This window comes from Petaurus breviceps, unplaced genomic scaffold (genome assembly GCF_028583685.1).
Source record: "Petaurus breviceps papuanus isolate PSGF00001 unplaced genomic scaffold, PetGlider_PUasm1.0 351, whole genome shotgun sequence".
NCBI classification, from domain to species: Eukaryota; Metazoa; Chordata; class Mammalia; order Diprotodontia; family Petauridae; genus Petaurus; species Petaurus breviceps.
Genome location: NW_027186243.1, coordinates 1 through 18,445, shown reverse-complemented (window position 1 = coordinate 18,445; position 18,445 = coordinate 1). Strand labels below are relative to the sequence as shown.

Genomic DNA, 18,445 nt, shown 5'->3' with positions numbered 1-18,445 from the left:
TATGGAAAATTCAGAGTTGGAAGGGACTTCTGCTAATAACTTACTCTAACCCCATAATTTTGCACATAGGAAACTAGGACCCAAAAAGATTAAGTAGCTTGTAGAAGATTCAGTTCCTATGCAGCAGAGTCAGATTTTGAATCCAAGACCCTTTTTTCACTAAATCATGTTGGACTGTATTTAAAGTCAAATAATAAAGAATAGGCAGGGAGCAGATAAAGAAGCAAGGTCAGAAAGACAGAGGTTACCTCTTCTAAAAAAGAAAAAGGCAGCTAAGAAACATTTAAATTAGAGAAAATAAGTCATGAGGACTTTGCCACATGCAACATGGTAATACTGTAAACTCTCAGACTAGGTGACCTTGAAGGTCCTTTCCAGCTCTAAGATTCTATGACTCCGTGACTAGGAGTCTAACATTAAGGCAATCAATAAGCGGGTCTTAAATGACTACTACATTTCCTGGGCTCAGATGGACAACATGGCATATTGTGTAAAGAGCTGGCCTCCATGTAAGAAAAGTTTTGTCTCTGACACATACTGCGGCTGTATGACCCTGGCCAAGTCACTTAACATTTCAACGCCCCACACAAACCCCTTAAGACTGAAAATTTCAGAAAAGATGACATGCATTAGGAGGGGGAGTTTTCTTAATGGGAGTGGCCTATACCAAAGAAAGCACTGGTTCAATGCAAGTTTCTAGGACTGTTATCAGGTATTGTGAGGAAGACAAAAGAAATACAGGTTTCTCAGACTTTCAAGACTTTGTTAAAAAGAAAAAATTCTCAACTTAACATAAGATTTAACATATAAGAACCAACAGAAATATAAGGCACATAACAAAGACTGATTATAAGGGACCCATAAGGACAGACTGTTTGCTTTAAAAAAAAATTTTTTTTTTGCTTTTTGGAGGACAATTGGGGTTAAGTAACTTGCCCAAGGTCACATGGCTAGTTTTCTGTGTTAAGTGTCTGGGGCCACATCCAAACTCAGGTCCTCCTGACTCCGGGGCCAGCAGTCTACTTACTGTGCCATCTAGCCACCCCCTGACTGTTTACTTTTTATATCTGTAAAATGGATGTCTAAGATTCTTATCAATAATTGGGTAGTTTATAAGAAAGATTGGGGTAAACCTGATAATGATATGAATTTAAAAAGTAAAACCATTTAGGAATAGCTTAAAAGAGTAATTATTGGGTGGCTAGATGGCACAGAGCACTGGCCCTGGAGTCAGGAAGACCTGATTTCAAATCTGACCTCAGACACGCAACACTTACTAGCTGTGTGACCTTGGGCAAGTCACTTAACCCCAACTACCCTCCAAACCCCCCCCCCCAAAAGAGTAATTATTTGAGGTACAAGAGGAAGAATTGATATAGAGGAATTAGATGGCAGAAGAGGTCAGGTAGTTCTGGCAACCTGCTTTCATCAGGAATGGGTTTAAGAGGGAACACTACATATATATTTAGAAGAGTATAAATGTCTTTTAAATTCAGAAGAAATAAAATGGTAGGGGCATAGGGAGAGGACAAGGGAGGGAGCTTTAGAGGGGAGGGGGAGGGAATAGGCAAAATAGGGGTATAGAAGGGTGTTTAGATTTATGGGAATAGGAGGAAAGGGGAGAGATACCTGGAGAGGGATAGGCAAGTAATAGGAAGGCAAGGTAGTAAGTAGAAGTAAAGTAGAGGTGGCAGGAGGGATAGGAAACAAGCGATATAATCATACATAAAAAACAACGATCAGGAGTAGAATAGGTTTGGAACAGCATATGACTATATATGTATGTATGTATATGTATATACATATACTATAGCTATAAAGAAACATATCTGAACTTTATTGTGACCTTGGGGGAGGTTAGGAGGGAGGGAAAAAAGAACAAAGTAAAATAGTACACAGCAGAGAATAAAAGCAAACTCATAAGGAAGCAAAGAGAAGATGGACAATTCTCAACACAACGAATATTATTTATTATATAGGCTTTCTTGAAAATGAAAATTTATTGCTACAAATTTTTAATCCTCTCTTATGTTCTGTGATGCACACAATGAGCTCTTTTTCTTTCTAATTTTGTATTTAAGCTCCAATATTTAAGTTTACCATGTGTTTTTGTTTCTTTTCTTTATTCTATATTTGTGTTCCGATGTTTGAGTCTAAAATAAAATTTTGAAAAAGGAAAAAAAAGAAAAATACAGGGGCCCCAAAAAATCTTGGTTCAGATTTAGGCTCTAAGAATTTAAATTAATAGCTTAATCAGAGAAAATAAACCTATTTGAAACAATTCAGAAAGCAGTATAAAACAGTATGTTAAGCTGTTAACACTGCTTATTCACTCAGTAAGACTCCAAAAATTGAATAATTAATTGTGAACAAGGATTTCAAACTTTTTGAAGTTATGGGACCTTTATATTTTGAAGATAACTGATGGAACCATGATCAAGTGGTAAGATTTTTATGGTGGCTACCATATAATGTACCATATAGTTACCATAATGTACTATTATGGCTACCATAATGTAATGAAGCAAAATTTATTCTAGCCTATAACCAACAAGCATTGTTGGAAAGGTGGAATTGAAGTATGCAAATATTGACTATTATCATAAGTAAATATTAGAGTATTGAAACTGCAGGTAGTGATTGTCAGGATTTGTTATTTCTTTAAAAAACTTTCCTCTTGGATCTAAGTTACCATCGTGTTTTGTAATTTCCATAATCACTTATGTAATAGTTTTCATTTTTTCCTTCTAACTCAATGGAAGGGCAAAAAGGAGAGAGGGAGAGAGAAAGGAAAAGGGAAGAATGGAGGGAGAGAGAAGAAATAAAGGAGTAAAGGAAGAAAGGAGAGAGGAAAGAGGAAGAAAGAGAGGGAAGAAAGGGGAGAGGTAGGGACAGAGAAAGTAAAGGAGGGAGAAAGGAAGTAGGAAAAAATAAGGGGAAGAAGAATGGAGGAAGGGAGGGAGAGAAAGAGGGAAAAGGGAAGAGAAGGAAGTGAGGAAGGGAAGGAAAGGAAGAGAAAGATGTATAGAGGGAGAAGGAGGAAAGAAAGAAGGAAAGGAGGGAAGGAAAGAGTAAGAGGAAAGGAAGAAGAGAAAGAAAGTAGGAAGAAAGGACTTATTAAGCATCTACTATGTGCCAGACCAAGGAAATCAAAGAAAGAAAGGAGGAAATGGGTTTTGGAATGGGGAGGGATAGGGCGATAATGCTGACTCAACTGGAGCAATTAGCTTCAGAGAAGAATGGGAACAACAACAACAACAACTACTACTACTACAACTACTACTACTACTACTACCACCACCACCTCCACCACAACCACTACTACTACCACCAACACCTCCACCACAACCACTACTACTACCACCACCACTACTACTACCACCACCTCCACCACAACCACTACTACTACCACCACCACCTCTACCACAACCACTACTACTACCACTACCTCCACCACAACCACTTACTACTACCACTACCATCTCTACTATAATAGTTATATACCACTTTAAAGGTTGCAAAAGGATTTATAAATATTATCTCATTTCATCCTTATAAGTAACTGACAGGCAGGCATTATTATTATCCCTATTTTATAAATAAGAAAATTAAAGTAGAGAGAAGTTTCCCAGTGACTTGCCCAGATTTGGTCTTCTGAACTCCATGTCCAGCACTTCATCCAACTAATTCACCAAATGATACGATAGACAGGAGACCAAGGTGTGAAGGTTGTGGAAGTCAAGTAAAGGAGTTTAGATTTGATGTACTATGTAACAAATGGATCTATGACCTCATTCATCCTACTGATGCAGTTCACAACCCAACAGTGCCTTCCTACATTCCTATCCATGTCTGTCTATAAATTGTTTGTAAAAGACCCATCTAATGAGGAGCCATCTAATAAGGAGGACTTTTCCTCTGGTCCTTTGTCTATTTCAGATGCATCAAGGTAATGCTGGGGCAGTCCTTTACTCTTAATATATGACTACTTTACCTCCTTTTCCAGTCATACATATCCCTGACAATATCTGTTATGGCAGTTTTCAAATGCAAGTCATCACCATTGGTTATAAGCTACAGCCTCCTACTTAAAATAACCATGCATCTTTCAATTTTCCTTTGAGTCAAGTGCAATTTTGGTTCTTCTGGGCTCGTGGTATTCCATGATTCACAGGCATATATAGCATCATCTGGAGAATACTGGTGTTAAAAACATGGGCTTTTGCAGCAGTGAACACTTTGGTGCCATTTAAAGGACCATATAATTCCCCACATACAACCTAGTCTAATTTCCACTTCTTGTTCAATACTGGGCCCTACTCAATATCTATTCAAGACATAGAAGTTATGTCAAAGCTGCCTATCTGACTGCACACTGTATGTAATATGCTTTAAAAAAATTAGTTGCTCTAATACACTTTAAAACAAACAAAACTTCCACTTTAGTTTTCTTAGTGTGGATGATTAGACCAATCCATTTAGAATAACTAGAGATTTTATTGAAACTCAGACATGTCCTGGGACTGGATGAAATTAGATTCTACGTATAAATGGAAAACCTCATCACCAACAGCAAAACGTTCTATGTGGAGATCCAGGACACCAACAAAGAGTAGGATGACATGACAGATGTTACTTTAGGAAGATTAGTCTAAAAACACTAATCTGGATACAATGGACGAGGGTAGAGTTTCTGAACCAGAAAGACTAGAAACTGCTACAAAAGCCTAGGTGTGATGTGAGGATTACCTGGAAAAGAATGGTAACAACAGGGACAGAGTAGAAGGCATAAAGTCAAGAGACATTGTAAAACAATAGAATTCTGTGAAATACTGGTTATAAGGGAGAAAACAGAAGGCTTCAAATGGAAGCAGCATTATTAAGTGAAAAGAATACTGGATTTAGAGTCAGAAAACCTCAATGTGAATCTGGGCTTTGCCATCTACTCCCTATGTAACCTCAATCAAGTCCCTTCCCCTGTCTAGGAGGTAGTTTCTTCATCTGCAAAATAAGGAGGTTAGTCTAAATGACCTCTGAGAACAATTTCCAGCTCTAAATCTACTATCCCATGAGCCCAAGGATCCAGAGGATAATTCAAAGGCTTAGTTTTAGAAAAGGCTGTTTTTCTCTGACACCAAAAGAAAATAAATATCAAAGTGGGGACATGTTACAGAGAGGATGAAAGTTCATGAGATGACTTTTCTTTGAAATGGGAGGAGTGCTTAAAAACCAAAAGCACAGGGAGTGGGGAACAAGTTGGAATACTTAAGGAAAAAGAAAGCCCAGAAAAACTTCAATCTCTGGACAGAAATTATTCAAGAAACAATGAGCTTTAGGGGCGGCTAGGTGGCACAGTGAATAGAACACCGGCCCTGGAGTCAGGAGGACCTGAGTTCACATCTGGCCTCAGACACTTAACACTTACTAGCTGTGTGACCTTGGGCAAGTCACTTAACCCCAACAGCCCTACCTTCCCCTCTCCAAAAAGCAAACACACACACACACACAATGAATAATATGACAAAGAACTGCTGGGCAGCAAGTGGAGGTAGGCTGAGGCAGAGGAACCCGTGTCTGAAACAGGTCAATTCTGTCTATCACAAAGATTCCTACTAAGCACAAATAAATTTGAAATTTCAAGTCAACTTTTCAAAATTCCACCAAATTGATAAAAAAATTTCTATTTCATTTAAGAAAATGCTATTTTATTTAATTAAAAATTTCACCTAATAAATTTGTTGGTAAAGTTAAAAGGCCAGACCTTTTTCTACGTTTTTTTTTAAATTTGACCATGTATGTATGCGATACTATGATAAAAGCTGAAGGAAACACAAGGGTAAGAACCTTTTCAAAAATTATTCTCATTCTAAAATTCATGTTATAAAAGCACAATTGCCCCAACCTTTTAAGACACCATCTCAAATGTATTAATTATCTCACCTTTTCAGTTCCACTCAATGCCCCTTAGGTACTAACATTTTATTTTTTCTAACACTGATCACTAAGCAGTTCCAAGAACTCTGAGCAATCTTCCTTTATTTAACCTTGCAATGCTGCTGGATAATTAATATTATTCAACAAGGCTTCCTTCCAGGAATTTCCATGCCTGACCCTTCAAAAAACATTGGTTAAAAAAAAAAAAGGAATCATTCTTTTGCCATGCAGCAATCACTGTGAGAATTCCTTTTTTTTTTTTTTTTGAGATTTAATTGTATATACAGTAATCAGAAGAGTTTATTCTTAAAGATTCCTATTCATCTAGTGGTTTGTATAAATGTATCAATGTATGTATGGGGAATAAACCTCAATCATCACTATCCTTCATACTAACATTTCCATTGTAATGGTTTTCTCAGGGCTTCACCCTTAAGGATGAAAAGTTAAAGGTCAAACACAGAATTCTGAATAGTTATATAATTTATCTGAAATTTACTCTGCGATTGGTTGTTGTTGTTACTCAGAGCTGTGATTTCATCGTTACTGGGAAATCCCATGGGCACTTAACCTCTCAGAACCTGAAACACCTCAAGTCCATGATTACTACTCATGAATTATTGCCATGAAAACAGTAGGAAATGGATAATTCTTTAAAAAGTTTTTTTACTGAAAAGATAATCTGGGCTATTCCTACTATCTATTTAATAGGGATAGTACCTGGACCTGTGATTTATTTAGTGCAGGGAACTCATGGGTAAGAGAATTTTCAATACCAATGCAAATCGGCGCCTCCTAATGACTACACTAGAGTAAGAGAGTCAATCAGTATGTGTCAGAGGTGGAGCCCAAGCCTAGGGTCGGAGGCAAGCTCTAAATCCACTATGACACGCTGCTTCTGCTAATGCCATCCAAAAATATCTTCTCAAGCCAAAAAGCATCAGGTTTAGTGGATCCTAGAAGATTTGACTTATCCAATCGAGTAGACTCATCACTGCCACCCAAATAATTTGTCTGTTAACCCTACCACATCTTTTCTTGCATTTACCTTCTCTTTTTCCAGTTATTTCCATTATTTACATATTAGGAGAATTATAAATTTATAAACAAAGTATTCTTTTTCTAAAATCCATGTTCAAAAAGCACCATTGTTGTAATCTCATCTAACTACATCTTTAAAAATATCACTTATGGGATCAACATAAATGCATTTCCCATATTCAGAATTCCACACTTATCCACTCTCGGGTTAGCTTCCCATCTGCCCACCAAAACAGGGACGTATGCCAGAGAAGAACCTAACAGAGAGTAGAGGTAGGAACAGCAAAAGAAACTATTGGATGTTTCCACCTAGACATCTTGTTGACCCCTCTAATGTTAAAGAATTAAATTTGCTAAGAAATTAGCAGACAGAAGCAGAAATCCTGTTAATAGGATGAGTTCAGCTGCTCGCTCCCTATCATACTAAAATATGTATTTGCTACTTACATTGTACTGCGTATGAGGCGAGAACAATTGCAGAATTCAGAGGGCATGTTAACCTAGAAGGAAAGAAAAATCAAGAAACATAAAATTCAACAATATACTGAATAAAACCAAACAATGTATTTGATCACAAATAATTGTGGATGACATTTTTTGATGTTTTAAAGGAATTTCATGAATCATACTGAAGGTCATTTTTGCTACACTGCAGGAAAATCATTCATCCCAAATAGGTATGCCAATTGCAAGGCTTGTACAGTTCTTGAAGTAAATACTAGATACTAGAATTAAAGGGTTTAAGTTAAAAAACACCCAAAATGCACATATTACCCAGACAAAAAATAAACACTGGCTTTTACATTAGTGAGACAACTGCATTCACATTACAAAAGTTAACACTCTTATTTTGGGCATTTGTATTAAGAGTCAAAGGGGCAGCTAAGTAGATAGAGAGCCAGGCCTGGAATCAGGAAGACTCATCTTCCTGAGTTCAAATCTGGCCTCAGATTCTTCCTAGGCCCTGGACAAGTCACTTAACCCTGTTTGCCTTAGTTTCCTTTTCTGTAAAATGAGCTGGAGAAGGAAATGACAAACCACTCTAATATCTTTGCCAAGAGACCCCCAAAAGGGGTCCTGAAGAGTCTGAAATGAATGAACAACAACAACAAAGGGTAAGTGTCAAATGTCAGGTTCAGAACAGAATAGTTTAATATTGTTTGGTAATATTCTAAGGGGTTTTTTTTTTTTAAGTCTAAATCAATTTTTCATCCATACAAGTAGCCTAGAAACTGAGAGGTCCTGCCTAGGACCTCACGGCCAGTACATGTCAGAAGCAGGGCCTGAAACCAGGCTGACCTGATGTCAAAGGTCAACTCTCAAGACCTTATAGTGCAAATCATGTTGCGACAAAATGTAGAGACCCAGGAAATTCTTTAAAGAAATACTATCTTAAAAAAAAAAAGAAATATAAAAACTCCTAAATGCTATTGACTGGTAACAATTTTCCTGGGAAAAAAGAAGGAAGGAAGGATGAATGGGCAGGAGGAAGGAAGGAAGGGAGACATTGGGAAAGAAGATGACTGTAATAAGGAATTCCTGGCAACACAATACCTCATGACTCCGATCAGATCATGATCTCTCACCCAAGTAGGTCCTACTTGCCTAATTTTCTTTTTTTGTAATTTTAAAATTTATTTATTTTAAACATTTTTTTCTTCTTAAATTTTAAGTACCAAATTCTCCCCCAGCCCACTGAGAACACAAGCAATATGATATCAATTATACATGTGAAATCATGCAAAATGTATTTCCATATTACAAAAAAAGCAAGAAAAACAAAGAGTCCTTTGGAATTGTCTTAAATCATTGTATTTATCAGAATACCAAGTCTTTTACAGTAGATCATCATTACAACATTGCTGTTACTATGCACAGTGATCTCCTGGTTCTTCTCACTTTACTTCGCATCTGTTCATATAGGTCTTGCCATGATTTTCTGAAACCACCCTCCAAGTAATGTCTTAAAGCATAAGAGTATTCCATCACAATCATATGCCACAACTTATTCAACTACAAAAAGAACTGCTATGAATATTTTTGCACATTTATAAGCCCTTTTCCTTTTTCTTTGATCTCTTTGGGATACAGACCTAGTATGCTGGGTCAAAAGGTATGCAGTGTTTTATAGCCCTTTGGATGCAGTTCCAAATGGTTTTCCAGAACAGTTGGGCCAGTTCACAACTCCACCCTATTAGTATCCCTATTTTTCCTTCATCCCCTCCTGCACTTATCATTTCTGATAGGTATGAGATGGTACCTCAGAGTTGTTTTAATTTGCATTTCTCTAATCAAGAGTGAATTAGAGACAATTGGGGGGGCCAAACCAAGATGGCGGAGTAGAAGCACCTACCTCCCTGTGGCTCCAGCTTCCACCTTCTGTAATCCATGTAAAAAGGGAACTCTAAACGAACTTTGGAGTTGCAGAACCCACAAAATGACACAGAGAAGCTAACCTCCCGCTGAGGACAGCACTGCAGGCCAGCAGGAATCCAGCCCAGCACTCTGGGAGCTCAGCCCAGCCTCACACCTAGGCTTTAGCCCCAGGGAGGGCCTGAACAGCCACCAGCCAGAGGGACTCCAGATCAGCAGCAGCTGTGGCCATTTCCAGATTTATCAACACATAGATGGGAAGGACAAAGTGAGAGGTCAGTGCAGTCTGCACTTTGGGACCCAGTGAGTGGGAATGCGTGGCTTTTGCCCTGCCAGGGGAGAAGCCACGGGGAAGCCACTGAGACGCCGGCACTGCCAGCCAGTGCCACGTGGCAGCTTCAGCTCCTGGCCTGCAGAGTGTAGGGGGACCAAGCACCAGGCTGAGGGGAAATCGCTCTTGTTTTAACCTGCTTGGATCTGGATTGCAGTCTAGGGTGGAGATCCTGGGGTGTGTGTCCAGCTTGCCAGAGCATGTGGAGAACTCAGAGAGAGCAATCATCTAGCTCTCCAGCAGCTGAGAAAACCCCAGCATTTGGGACGAAAGCTCCCCTGTCTGGTGGCAGAGTCCTACTGCGGCAAAAATCCCAGGGGTCAAGTGACTGAGGGGTGACATGACCAGGCAAAGGAAACAAAGCAGATTCTAACATTAGACTCCTATTTTGGGGACAAAAAAGAGCAAAGCATGGAACAGGAAGAACACAGTGAAGTCAGAACTCCTGCACCAAAAGCTTCAAAGGAAAATACAAGCTGGTTATAGGCCACAGAAGACCTTAAGAAGCAGATAAGAGAACTGGAGGAAAAATTGGGAAGAGAAATGAGAACGATGCAAGGAAATTATGAAATGAGAGTCAACAGCCTGACTGAGGAAAATAATACCTTAAAAAACAGACTGACTCAAATGGCAAAAGAGGCTCAAAAAGGCAATGAGGAGAAGAATGCCTTAAAAAGTTGAACTTGCCAGATGGAAAAAGAATCTCAAAAGCTCACTGAGGAGAATCATTGCTTCAGAATTAGATTGGAGCAAATGGAAGCTAATGACTTTATGAGAAATCAAGATGCTGTTAAACAGATCCAAACAAATGAAAGAATAGAAGGCAATGTGAAAAACTCATGGGAAAAACCACTGACCTGGAAAATAGATCCAGGAGAGATAATTTAAAAATTATTGGACTACTTGAAAGCCATGATCAAAGTAAGAACCTAGAAATCATCCTCCAGGAAGTTCTCAAAGAAAACTGCCCTTATGTTTTAGTACCAGAGGGCAAAACAGAGGTTGAAAGAATCCACCCATCACCTCCTGAAAATGATCCCAAAAAGAAAACTCCTAGGAATATTATAGCCAGGTTCCAGAATTCCCAGATTAAGGAGAGAATATTACAAGCAGCCAGGAAGAAACAATTTGAAAATTGTGGAAACACAATCAGGATAACCCAGGATCTGGCAGTTTTTACACTGAGGGACCAAAGGGCTTGGAATATGATATTCTAGAGGGCAAAGGAGCTGGGATTAAAACCAAGAGTCACCTACTCAGCAAAACTGAGTATCATGTTTCAGGGGAAAATATGGTCATTCAGTGGAATAGGGGACTTTCAAGTATTCTTGCTGAAAAAACCAAAGTTGAATAGAAAATTTGACATTCAGATACAAGAAGAAAGAGAAGCATGAGAAGGTAAACAGGGAAAAGAAATCATAAGGACCTTATCAAAGTTGAACTATTAACATTCCTACATGGAAAAACAATAATTGTAACTTACGAAACTTTTCTCAGTAGTTGAAGGGAATGGAAATATGTGTGTGTGTGTCTATATATGAGGGTATATGGGTATATGAATACATGTGTGAATGTGTGTATATATGTTTACAGGTATACATAGGTAGAGGGCACAGGACCAATTTAACAGGAAGGGATCATACTTAAAAGGTGAAATTAAGAGGTGAGAGAGGAATATAATGAGAGAAGATGGGAAGAGACAAATTGGGGTAAACTATCTCATACAGAAGAGGCAAGGGAAAATGGTTACAATGGAGGGGAAGAATAGGAAGACAAAAGGGAAAGGGTCAACCTTATTCCTATTGAATTTGGCTTAAGGAGGGAATGAAGTACACACTAAATAGGGTATCTCACCCTCCAGGAGAATAGGGGGGAAGGGGATGAGAGGGGGGATGATGGAAGGGAGGGCAGGCTGGGGGGAGGGAAGTTGGAAGCACCCACTTTTGAAAAGGGATGGGATCAAAGTAGAGAACAGAACAAGTGGGAGGTGGGATAGGAGGGAGGGAAATATAGTCAGTCTTACAATATATCTACTATGTTAGTGTTTTTCATTAGCCACACATGTACAACCTATACTGAACTGCTTATCTTCACAGTAAGGGTAGGTGACAAGGAAGGAAGGGAATGAATCTGGAATTCAAAGTTTTAAAATCAAATATTCAAATATATATATATGTGTGTGTGTGTGTGTGTGTGTGTGTGTGTATACCATTATTAATACTATTTTACATGTAATTGGGAAATAAGATATACAGGCACTGAGGCATAGAGATCCACTGGAAAAGTCGAAAGGGATATGGCAGAAAATATGGGAAAAAGCAGATTGGAGGAGGGGATATCCTGTGGGACTGCTATTTTGGGGCAGTGGGTAGGGGAAAAATGGGGAGAAAATTTGTAACTCAAAATCTGGTGGAAACAAATGATGTAAATCAGAAGTTAATAAAGCATTTTAAAAAAGTGAATTAGAGCATTTTCTCATATGACTATAGATAGCTTTGATTTCTTCTTCTGAAAACTGCTTGGTTCTTTGACCACTTATCATTTGAAGAATGGCTCTAATTTTTATAAATTTGACTGAGTCCTATACTTATTATATTTTTGAGAAATGAGAGTTAAGCTTGCTGCAAAAAATTTTGATATTATTTCATTGTCTATGTTAGCTTCTAGAAAAATTTAGTGTCCCTGATAATTCCCTTTAATTAGGTTCATTTTTGCTTTTGCTTTGTCAGAGATCAGCATTGCTATCCCTGCCTTTTTTTTTACTTCAGTTGAAGTATAATAGATTCTATTCCAGCCATTTCTTTTACCCCTGTGTGTGTCTTTCTGTTTTAAGTATGTCTCTTGTAAACAACATATTGTTGGATTCTATTTTCTAATCCACTGTGCTATCTCCTTCCATTTTATGGGTGAGCTAATCCCATTCACATTAATAGTTATGATTTCTGGGGCAGCTAGGTGGCACAGTAAATAGAGCATCAGCCTTGGAGTCAGGAGGACCTGAGTTCAAATCTGGCCTCAGACACTTAATGCTTACTAGCTATGTGAACTTGGGCAAGTCACTTAACCCCAATTGCCCTGCCCCTGCCCTGCCCCCTCCAAAAAAAAACCACTATGATTTCTTTGTATTTCCTTCATCCCATTACCTCCTGTTTCTTCATCTCTTTTTATCCTGTCTCTCCTCAAAAGTATATTTTGCTTCTAACCACTGCCTCCTTTAATCAGAGCTCCCCTTTATTGTCCCCCATCACTTATTTCCTTGCCTGATCTTCTATTGGAAACTTCCACATGGACAGTCCATCAGCAGCTCAAACATGACAAACCTCTCTTATTAATTAAGCCTCTATTCTCTCCTTTAAAGTTTCTTCAAGCTCTAAAGCTATGATCCTTTTATCCTTTCCATGAATGTTTCTTTCCACCACAACCATTCCTTCTGGCTTTCTGATTTGTCACTTAGACCACCATTCTCTCAATTATCCAGGATCAAAACCATAGTTTTGCCTTGCCTGATAGGATAATACAGATGAAAGTCTGTACTGATCCACCAAGTTGTTAGCATTCTCCTAGACCTTCATGCCTAAATTATATAAATTCATACAAAATTAATTTGTATTTATGTATTTTGTACAATTAGTCAGTTGGTTGGTCAACAAGTATTAATTAAGTACCAACTGCATGCCAGGCACCATGCTAAGCACTGGGGATAAAAAGAAAGCCTTCATTCTAACGGTAGAGACAATATTCAGCCTGAGTCTTAAAGGAAGCCAGAGAATTCCAAGTACAGAAGGCATAAAGATGAAAGATGAAGTGTCTTGTTCAAGGAACTACAAGTAGACCTGTGGAATTTTTGTAGGGTTCAGAGAGTGGTATAAAGTATAAAAAAAACTGGAAATGTAGGAAGGGGCCAAGTTATGAAGAACTTTAAATCCCAGAGGAATTTATATTGATCTTGGAGGTATATGGGAGCCAGTGGAGATCCTTGAGCAGGAAGGGTAGCATAGTCAGACCTTTTTTACTTTAGAAAAATCATCTTGGCAGCTGCATGGGCATGTATTGTAGTGTGGATAGATTTGAAGCTGGAACATAGGCTAGAAGTTAACTACAACAGAACATATGAAAAGTTATAAGGGGCTATATATGATGACTGTAGCTGTGTGAGTGGAGATGAAGGACATATATGAGAGACTATCATTAAAAGCAATCATTTGCTTCGAGAGAGTGTTGTGAGCAGCACTGGAGGTTTGATGTGAAGATCTGAACAACAATTGTGGGGAGTGTGACAAGAATTACAGAGAAAAGAATAAAAGGATTGTCACATAACAGCTGAGGACCCAATCGTAATGAGCTTATGTTAAGTAGGTCCTACTGTCACATTTTTGTGACTTATACTAGCAGCATTTACCAGCTCTGAAGTAGAAACAACAACAACAAAAAAGGTGAGGGGAGTGGGAAGGTGCAGTAGCTAGGTGGCACAGTGGATAAAGCTCTGGCCTGAAGTCAGAAAGACTCATTTTCCTGAGTCCAAATCTGGCCTCAGTCACTCACTAGCTCTATGACCCTGGGCAAGTCACCTAACCTTGTTTGCCTTGGTTTCTTCATTTGTAAAGTGAGCTGGGGAAGGAAATGTTAAACTACTCCAATATTTTTGCCAAAAACCCTCCAAACGGCATCAGGAAGAATCAGACAACTGAATAAAGGACTTAACAACACCAAAAATAGGAGTGGTAGAGGGGTGACCCAGGGCTGATAGTAGAGCACAAATTAGGGATAAAGAAGAAAAGAATTCAAGCATAGAGGATAGTGCACAGTTGAAATGGTCTTGACTAAAGGGATGAAACTGAGGCCAGAGAAGGTGTTATAGGCTGCAAGAACAGAGAATGGAGAGACTGATGCATGAAGGGAGAATAGGTATAGGAAGAATGAAGCTGTTGGAGGATGGAAGGACAAAAGCAAAATCACAGAGACATGACTGCTTTGGATGAGGATGGGATAGAGGAGACACAGGTCACAAAAATTGGGAAAGGTATTTAAAGGGATATCAGTTGTGAATGTTAAAGTAACCAAAAGTATGCACGGCCATCTTTACTTTTGCCATTAGCTCCTTCCCATGTGATGTATCCTTACTACTCACTGTCTTCTTGATCCCTTATCACCACCATCATTCTACTGAAATGGTTCTTCCAAAGATCATGCATGGCATACCAACCAGTCAAGTTAATAAATATTTATTAAATGTGTACTATGTGCCAGGCACAGTTCTAAGGTCTGGATTTTTTGAGACCTCCTCCTCCTTGATTTCTTTTCTTATAATCTAACACTATCAACCACTTCCCCCTACTCAATACTCAGTTGTCTATGGGTCTGGGCCTCTGGTTCACACTCCTCTCAGGGACCATCCTCAGCCCTCTTCCTATTCTCTTGCTTGGCAATCTCATTGCTCCCAAAGCTTCAATTACCATCTCAATAACCCTGATCTCTCTTTGGACTTTTTACAACTCCACCTCCAGCTAACTGTAAGGCATTTCCACTCAAATGTCCCACAACCAAACCTTAAACTCAGTAAGTTCAACATTGAGTTTATCATTTCCATAAGATTATCAGATCTGGTCATGTTAACTCTTCTGCTCAAAATTTTCAGGCAGCTAGGTGGCTCAGTGAATAGAGTGCTGGCCCTGGAGTCAGGAGGATCCGAGTTCAAATCCAATCTCACACACTTAACACTTATTAGCTGTGTGATCTTGGGCAACTCACTTAACCCCAACTGCCCTGCCTTTCCCCCTCCAAAAGGCAAAAAAATAAAAATTTTCAGGGGCCCCTGAATGCCTTCTGAGTAAATATTCAAATTACTTTGCCTTATGCTCAAAACCCTTTTCCATTCTCAGCTTATATTACTCACACTCTATGCTCCAATCAATTGATCTCTGATCAACTGGTTCCATGCCCTTCTGTTGTTAACTATACCCAAAAGGGCTTCCTATACCATACTCTCCAGACACTGGAATAATAGAGGCAAAGATGGGTGATGATGTAAAAAGACTCCAAAGTACAGAGAGCTTCTGTGAAATGACCTTGATTTTCCCAGGAGGCATTTAATTAGCACTTTAAAGCCCAATTCAAATGTTCCTTCTCTCCATGAAGCCTGATCCATTCCCCACAAACTGCATAAAGACTTCCCTCCAAAGCCTCATGTGGAATTTTGTTATGTTATTCTCTAATACAATGCCCATTTAATTCATATATTATAATTATTTGTATCTTATTATTCTCCCAACTAGACTGTATGAGCAAAGGAACAGTATCTTATCTAAACTCTTGACCTTACCTAGAAGTCGAATGTTATACACATAGGAAGAGCTTAATAAATATTTGTTGAAGAAATAGTAACACCATGTTCCCAGTCATCTAGACTTTCACCTCATTGAATCTTCGCTCACCCTCCATATCAAACCACTTTCCATGTCCTGTTAATTCTATTATAACTTGTGTGTTGCTTTCCACTTCTACTGCCATGCCTCTCATTCAATGAATATCCTTATCACCTCTTACACATGGCACAATAACAGCATTAAAATTAGTCTACCACTGCCAAAATAATCTTGCTAATGCAGAGGTATGACCACAGCACTCCCTTGCTCAAAGACACTTAATGGTTCCTTATTACTTACAAGATAAAATACAAACTCCTTGACCTTAAATTCAAAACTCTTCCCAACTTGATTCCCGCATCCCTTTCCATCCTCCCTGCTCCAGAACACCCTTACTTCATAAAGGGGAGGGAGCATTTCATTCTGTGTGTATGTTTGCTTCCCAGTGCCTATCCCACAGCCTTGTACACAGTAAGCCCTTAGTGCTCATCCCTTGATTAGCCTTTCACATATAAATATTGCCAGTGCTGAGCTGTGCACATAGTAGGTGCTTAACAGATATTTATTCAATTGAATAACAGCATGTTCTATTTTCTCCCACTCTGTCTGACTCTTCTTGCCAGAAAACTCCCCCTATACCCCCCAAAAAAAACCACAAAGCAGAAATTTAATTATCAGGCACTGACAGTCAGAAATCAGACAAGATAATACTACATAACTTCCCAAATGACTCTAGTCCCTCTGCTATTTCTCCAGAAAAGAAAAAGAAGTCAAACCCAGACCTAGGGGATGGAGGAGGGAATGCCAAAGGAACAATTAAGATGTCTACTTTTCTTTCCTTTCACTTTGCCACACCTACATTCTCAGTGTTTTCTCATCAGGTACATCTTATGCTCTTCCCTAAAAGTGTTCCCCAAAGGTATTCTGGGTCTTCTTCCAAGAGTTTCTTAAGTTTTTATCCCAAAGATCAGAATATGACTGGCTGTAACTCCCCAATTACTCTAAATTGTTTACTGCCTACCCTTGACCAAACCCTCCCTTTACCAGCATGCAGTGAGCCAAACACTTACTAAGGAAGTGATTTTGACAATGTCTAAAAAGGACTTAGAAGACTAGATAGAATGTCGAGGTTTAGAATTCCCATAGCTGCTTTTAAGAAGAGGCATGTCTATGCTGAATAGCATTCTAAACACAAAGATAACTCGAGTTCTAATAGAAGACAAAAAGTACGGTATGACTTCAGGTAGATTTCTTTGAATGAAAGTTCTGCATTAGATGAAACTGCTATGAAGAAGTTATTCTTTTCAAAGTCTAATGATTTAGAGGGAGAAAAAAATGATAAAATTTTCATTACCTTCCTTCGCAAATATCCATCTTCAGTTGCAAGAAGTATAAGTGCCTATGAAGCAAATTCAGAAGTAATATTTAAATTGAAATAAGCAACAGAGACTTGATTAGGCAAGAACAAAATCTGTACATTTAAAAATGAGGATAATTGAGGCGGCTAGGTGGCACAGTGAGTAAAGTGCTGGCCCTGGAGTCAGGAGGACCCGAGTTCGGTTCCAGCCTCAGACACTTAACAACCACACAAAAAAAATTAGCTGTGTAACCTTGGGCAAGTTACTTAACCCCAATTGCCCTCCAAAAAGGCAAAAAAAAATCAGGGTAATTGTAGAAATATTTTTCTAACAATATTGCCTAGGTTTGTGGATTTTACACAGCTCTCCTTAAGATTACTAACACTCTTACCTTAAAGCCACCTTTGTTTTTGAAATATTCTTTTTATGCAGAGTGACGCAGACTATTTTCTTTTTTTTTGTTCTGTTATCTTTTTTTTCTTTCTTATGGTCCCTCCCATTAGTTCTAATTCTTCTATACAACATGACTAATGGGGAAATATGTTTAATAGTAATGTATAGGTAGAGCTTATATCAGATTGCACATCGTCTTGGGGAGGGGGAGAAAATTTAAAACTTATGGAAGTAAATGTTGAAAACTTAAAATAAACTTAAAAACAGAAATACTCTCCCTAGTTTACCATTTTCCTCTTCACTCTTCTCATTTCTTATTATACCCTTTCTTTCTATTCTTTAAGTCTTCTAAAAATGGAATGAATGGCTGTTGGGTGGTTAGCAGTTGGATGCTGACCTTTTCAACAATGTTCACCACTATCTTTCCCATGTGAACATTCCCTTTCTGTTTTTATTTGTTCATTCTTTATCTTTTTTTTTTTTATAACAGAAGCATTATTTATGGAATAACAGTTAGAGAGTGGTAAGGGATGAATGTCAGTGGTCATTTAGTCCGATCCATATACCTGAAAAAAAAAATGCTTACTAAAATATATTTAAGAAATGGCAACCCAGCCTTTGTATGAACATTTCAATGAGGAGGAACCCATCAC

The 18,445-nt window shown here is 38.5% G+C and overlaps 1 protein-coding gene across 1 annotated transcript in view; it reads right to left on the bottom strand.

The window, feature by feature from the left end:
- LOC138168100 (tyrosine-protein phosphatase non-receptor type 3-like) overlaps nucleotides 1-17,568 on the bottom strand; it is a 44,503-nt gene extending 26,935 nt beyond the window's left edge. Inside the window, exons 1-2 of the mRNA XM_069097132.1 lie at nucleotides 17,396-17,568; nucleotides 7,423-7,475 (exon numbers count right to left, since the gene is read on the bottom strand). Of these exons, the coding sequence (XP_068953233.1) occupies nucleotides 7,423-7,475; nucleotides 17,396-17,415 (73 nt within the window). The 5' untranslated portion in view covers nucleotides 17,416-17,568. The remainder of the gene's footprint in view (nucleotides 1-7,422; nucleotides 7,476-17,395) is intronic.
- Nucleotides 17,569-18,445: the final 877 nt, after the last annotated feature.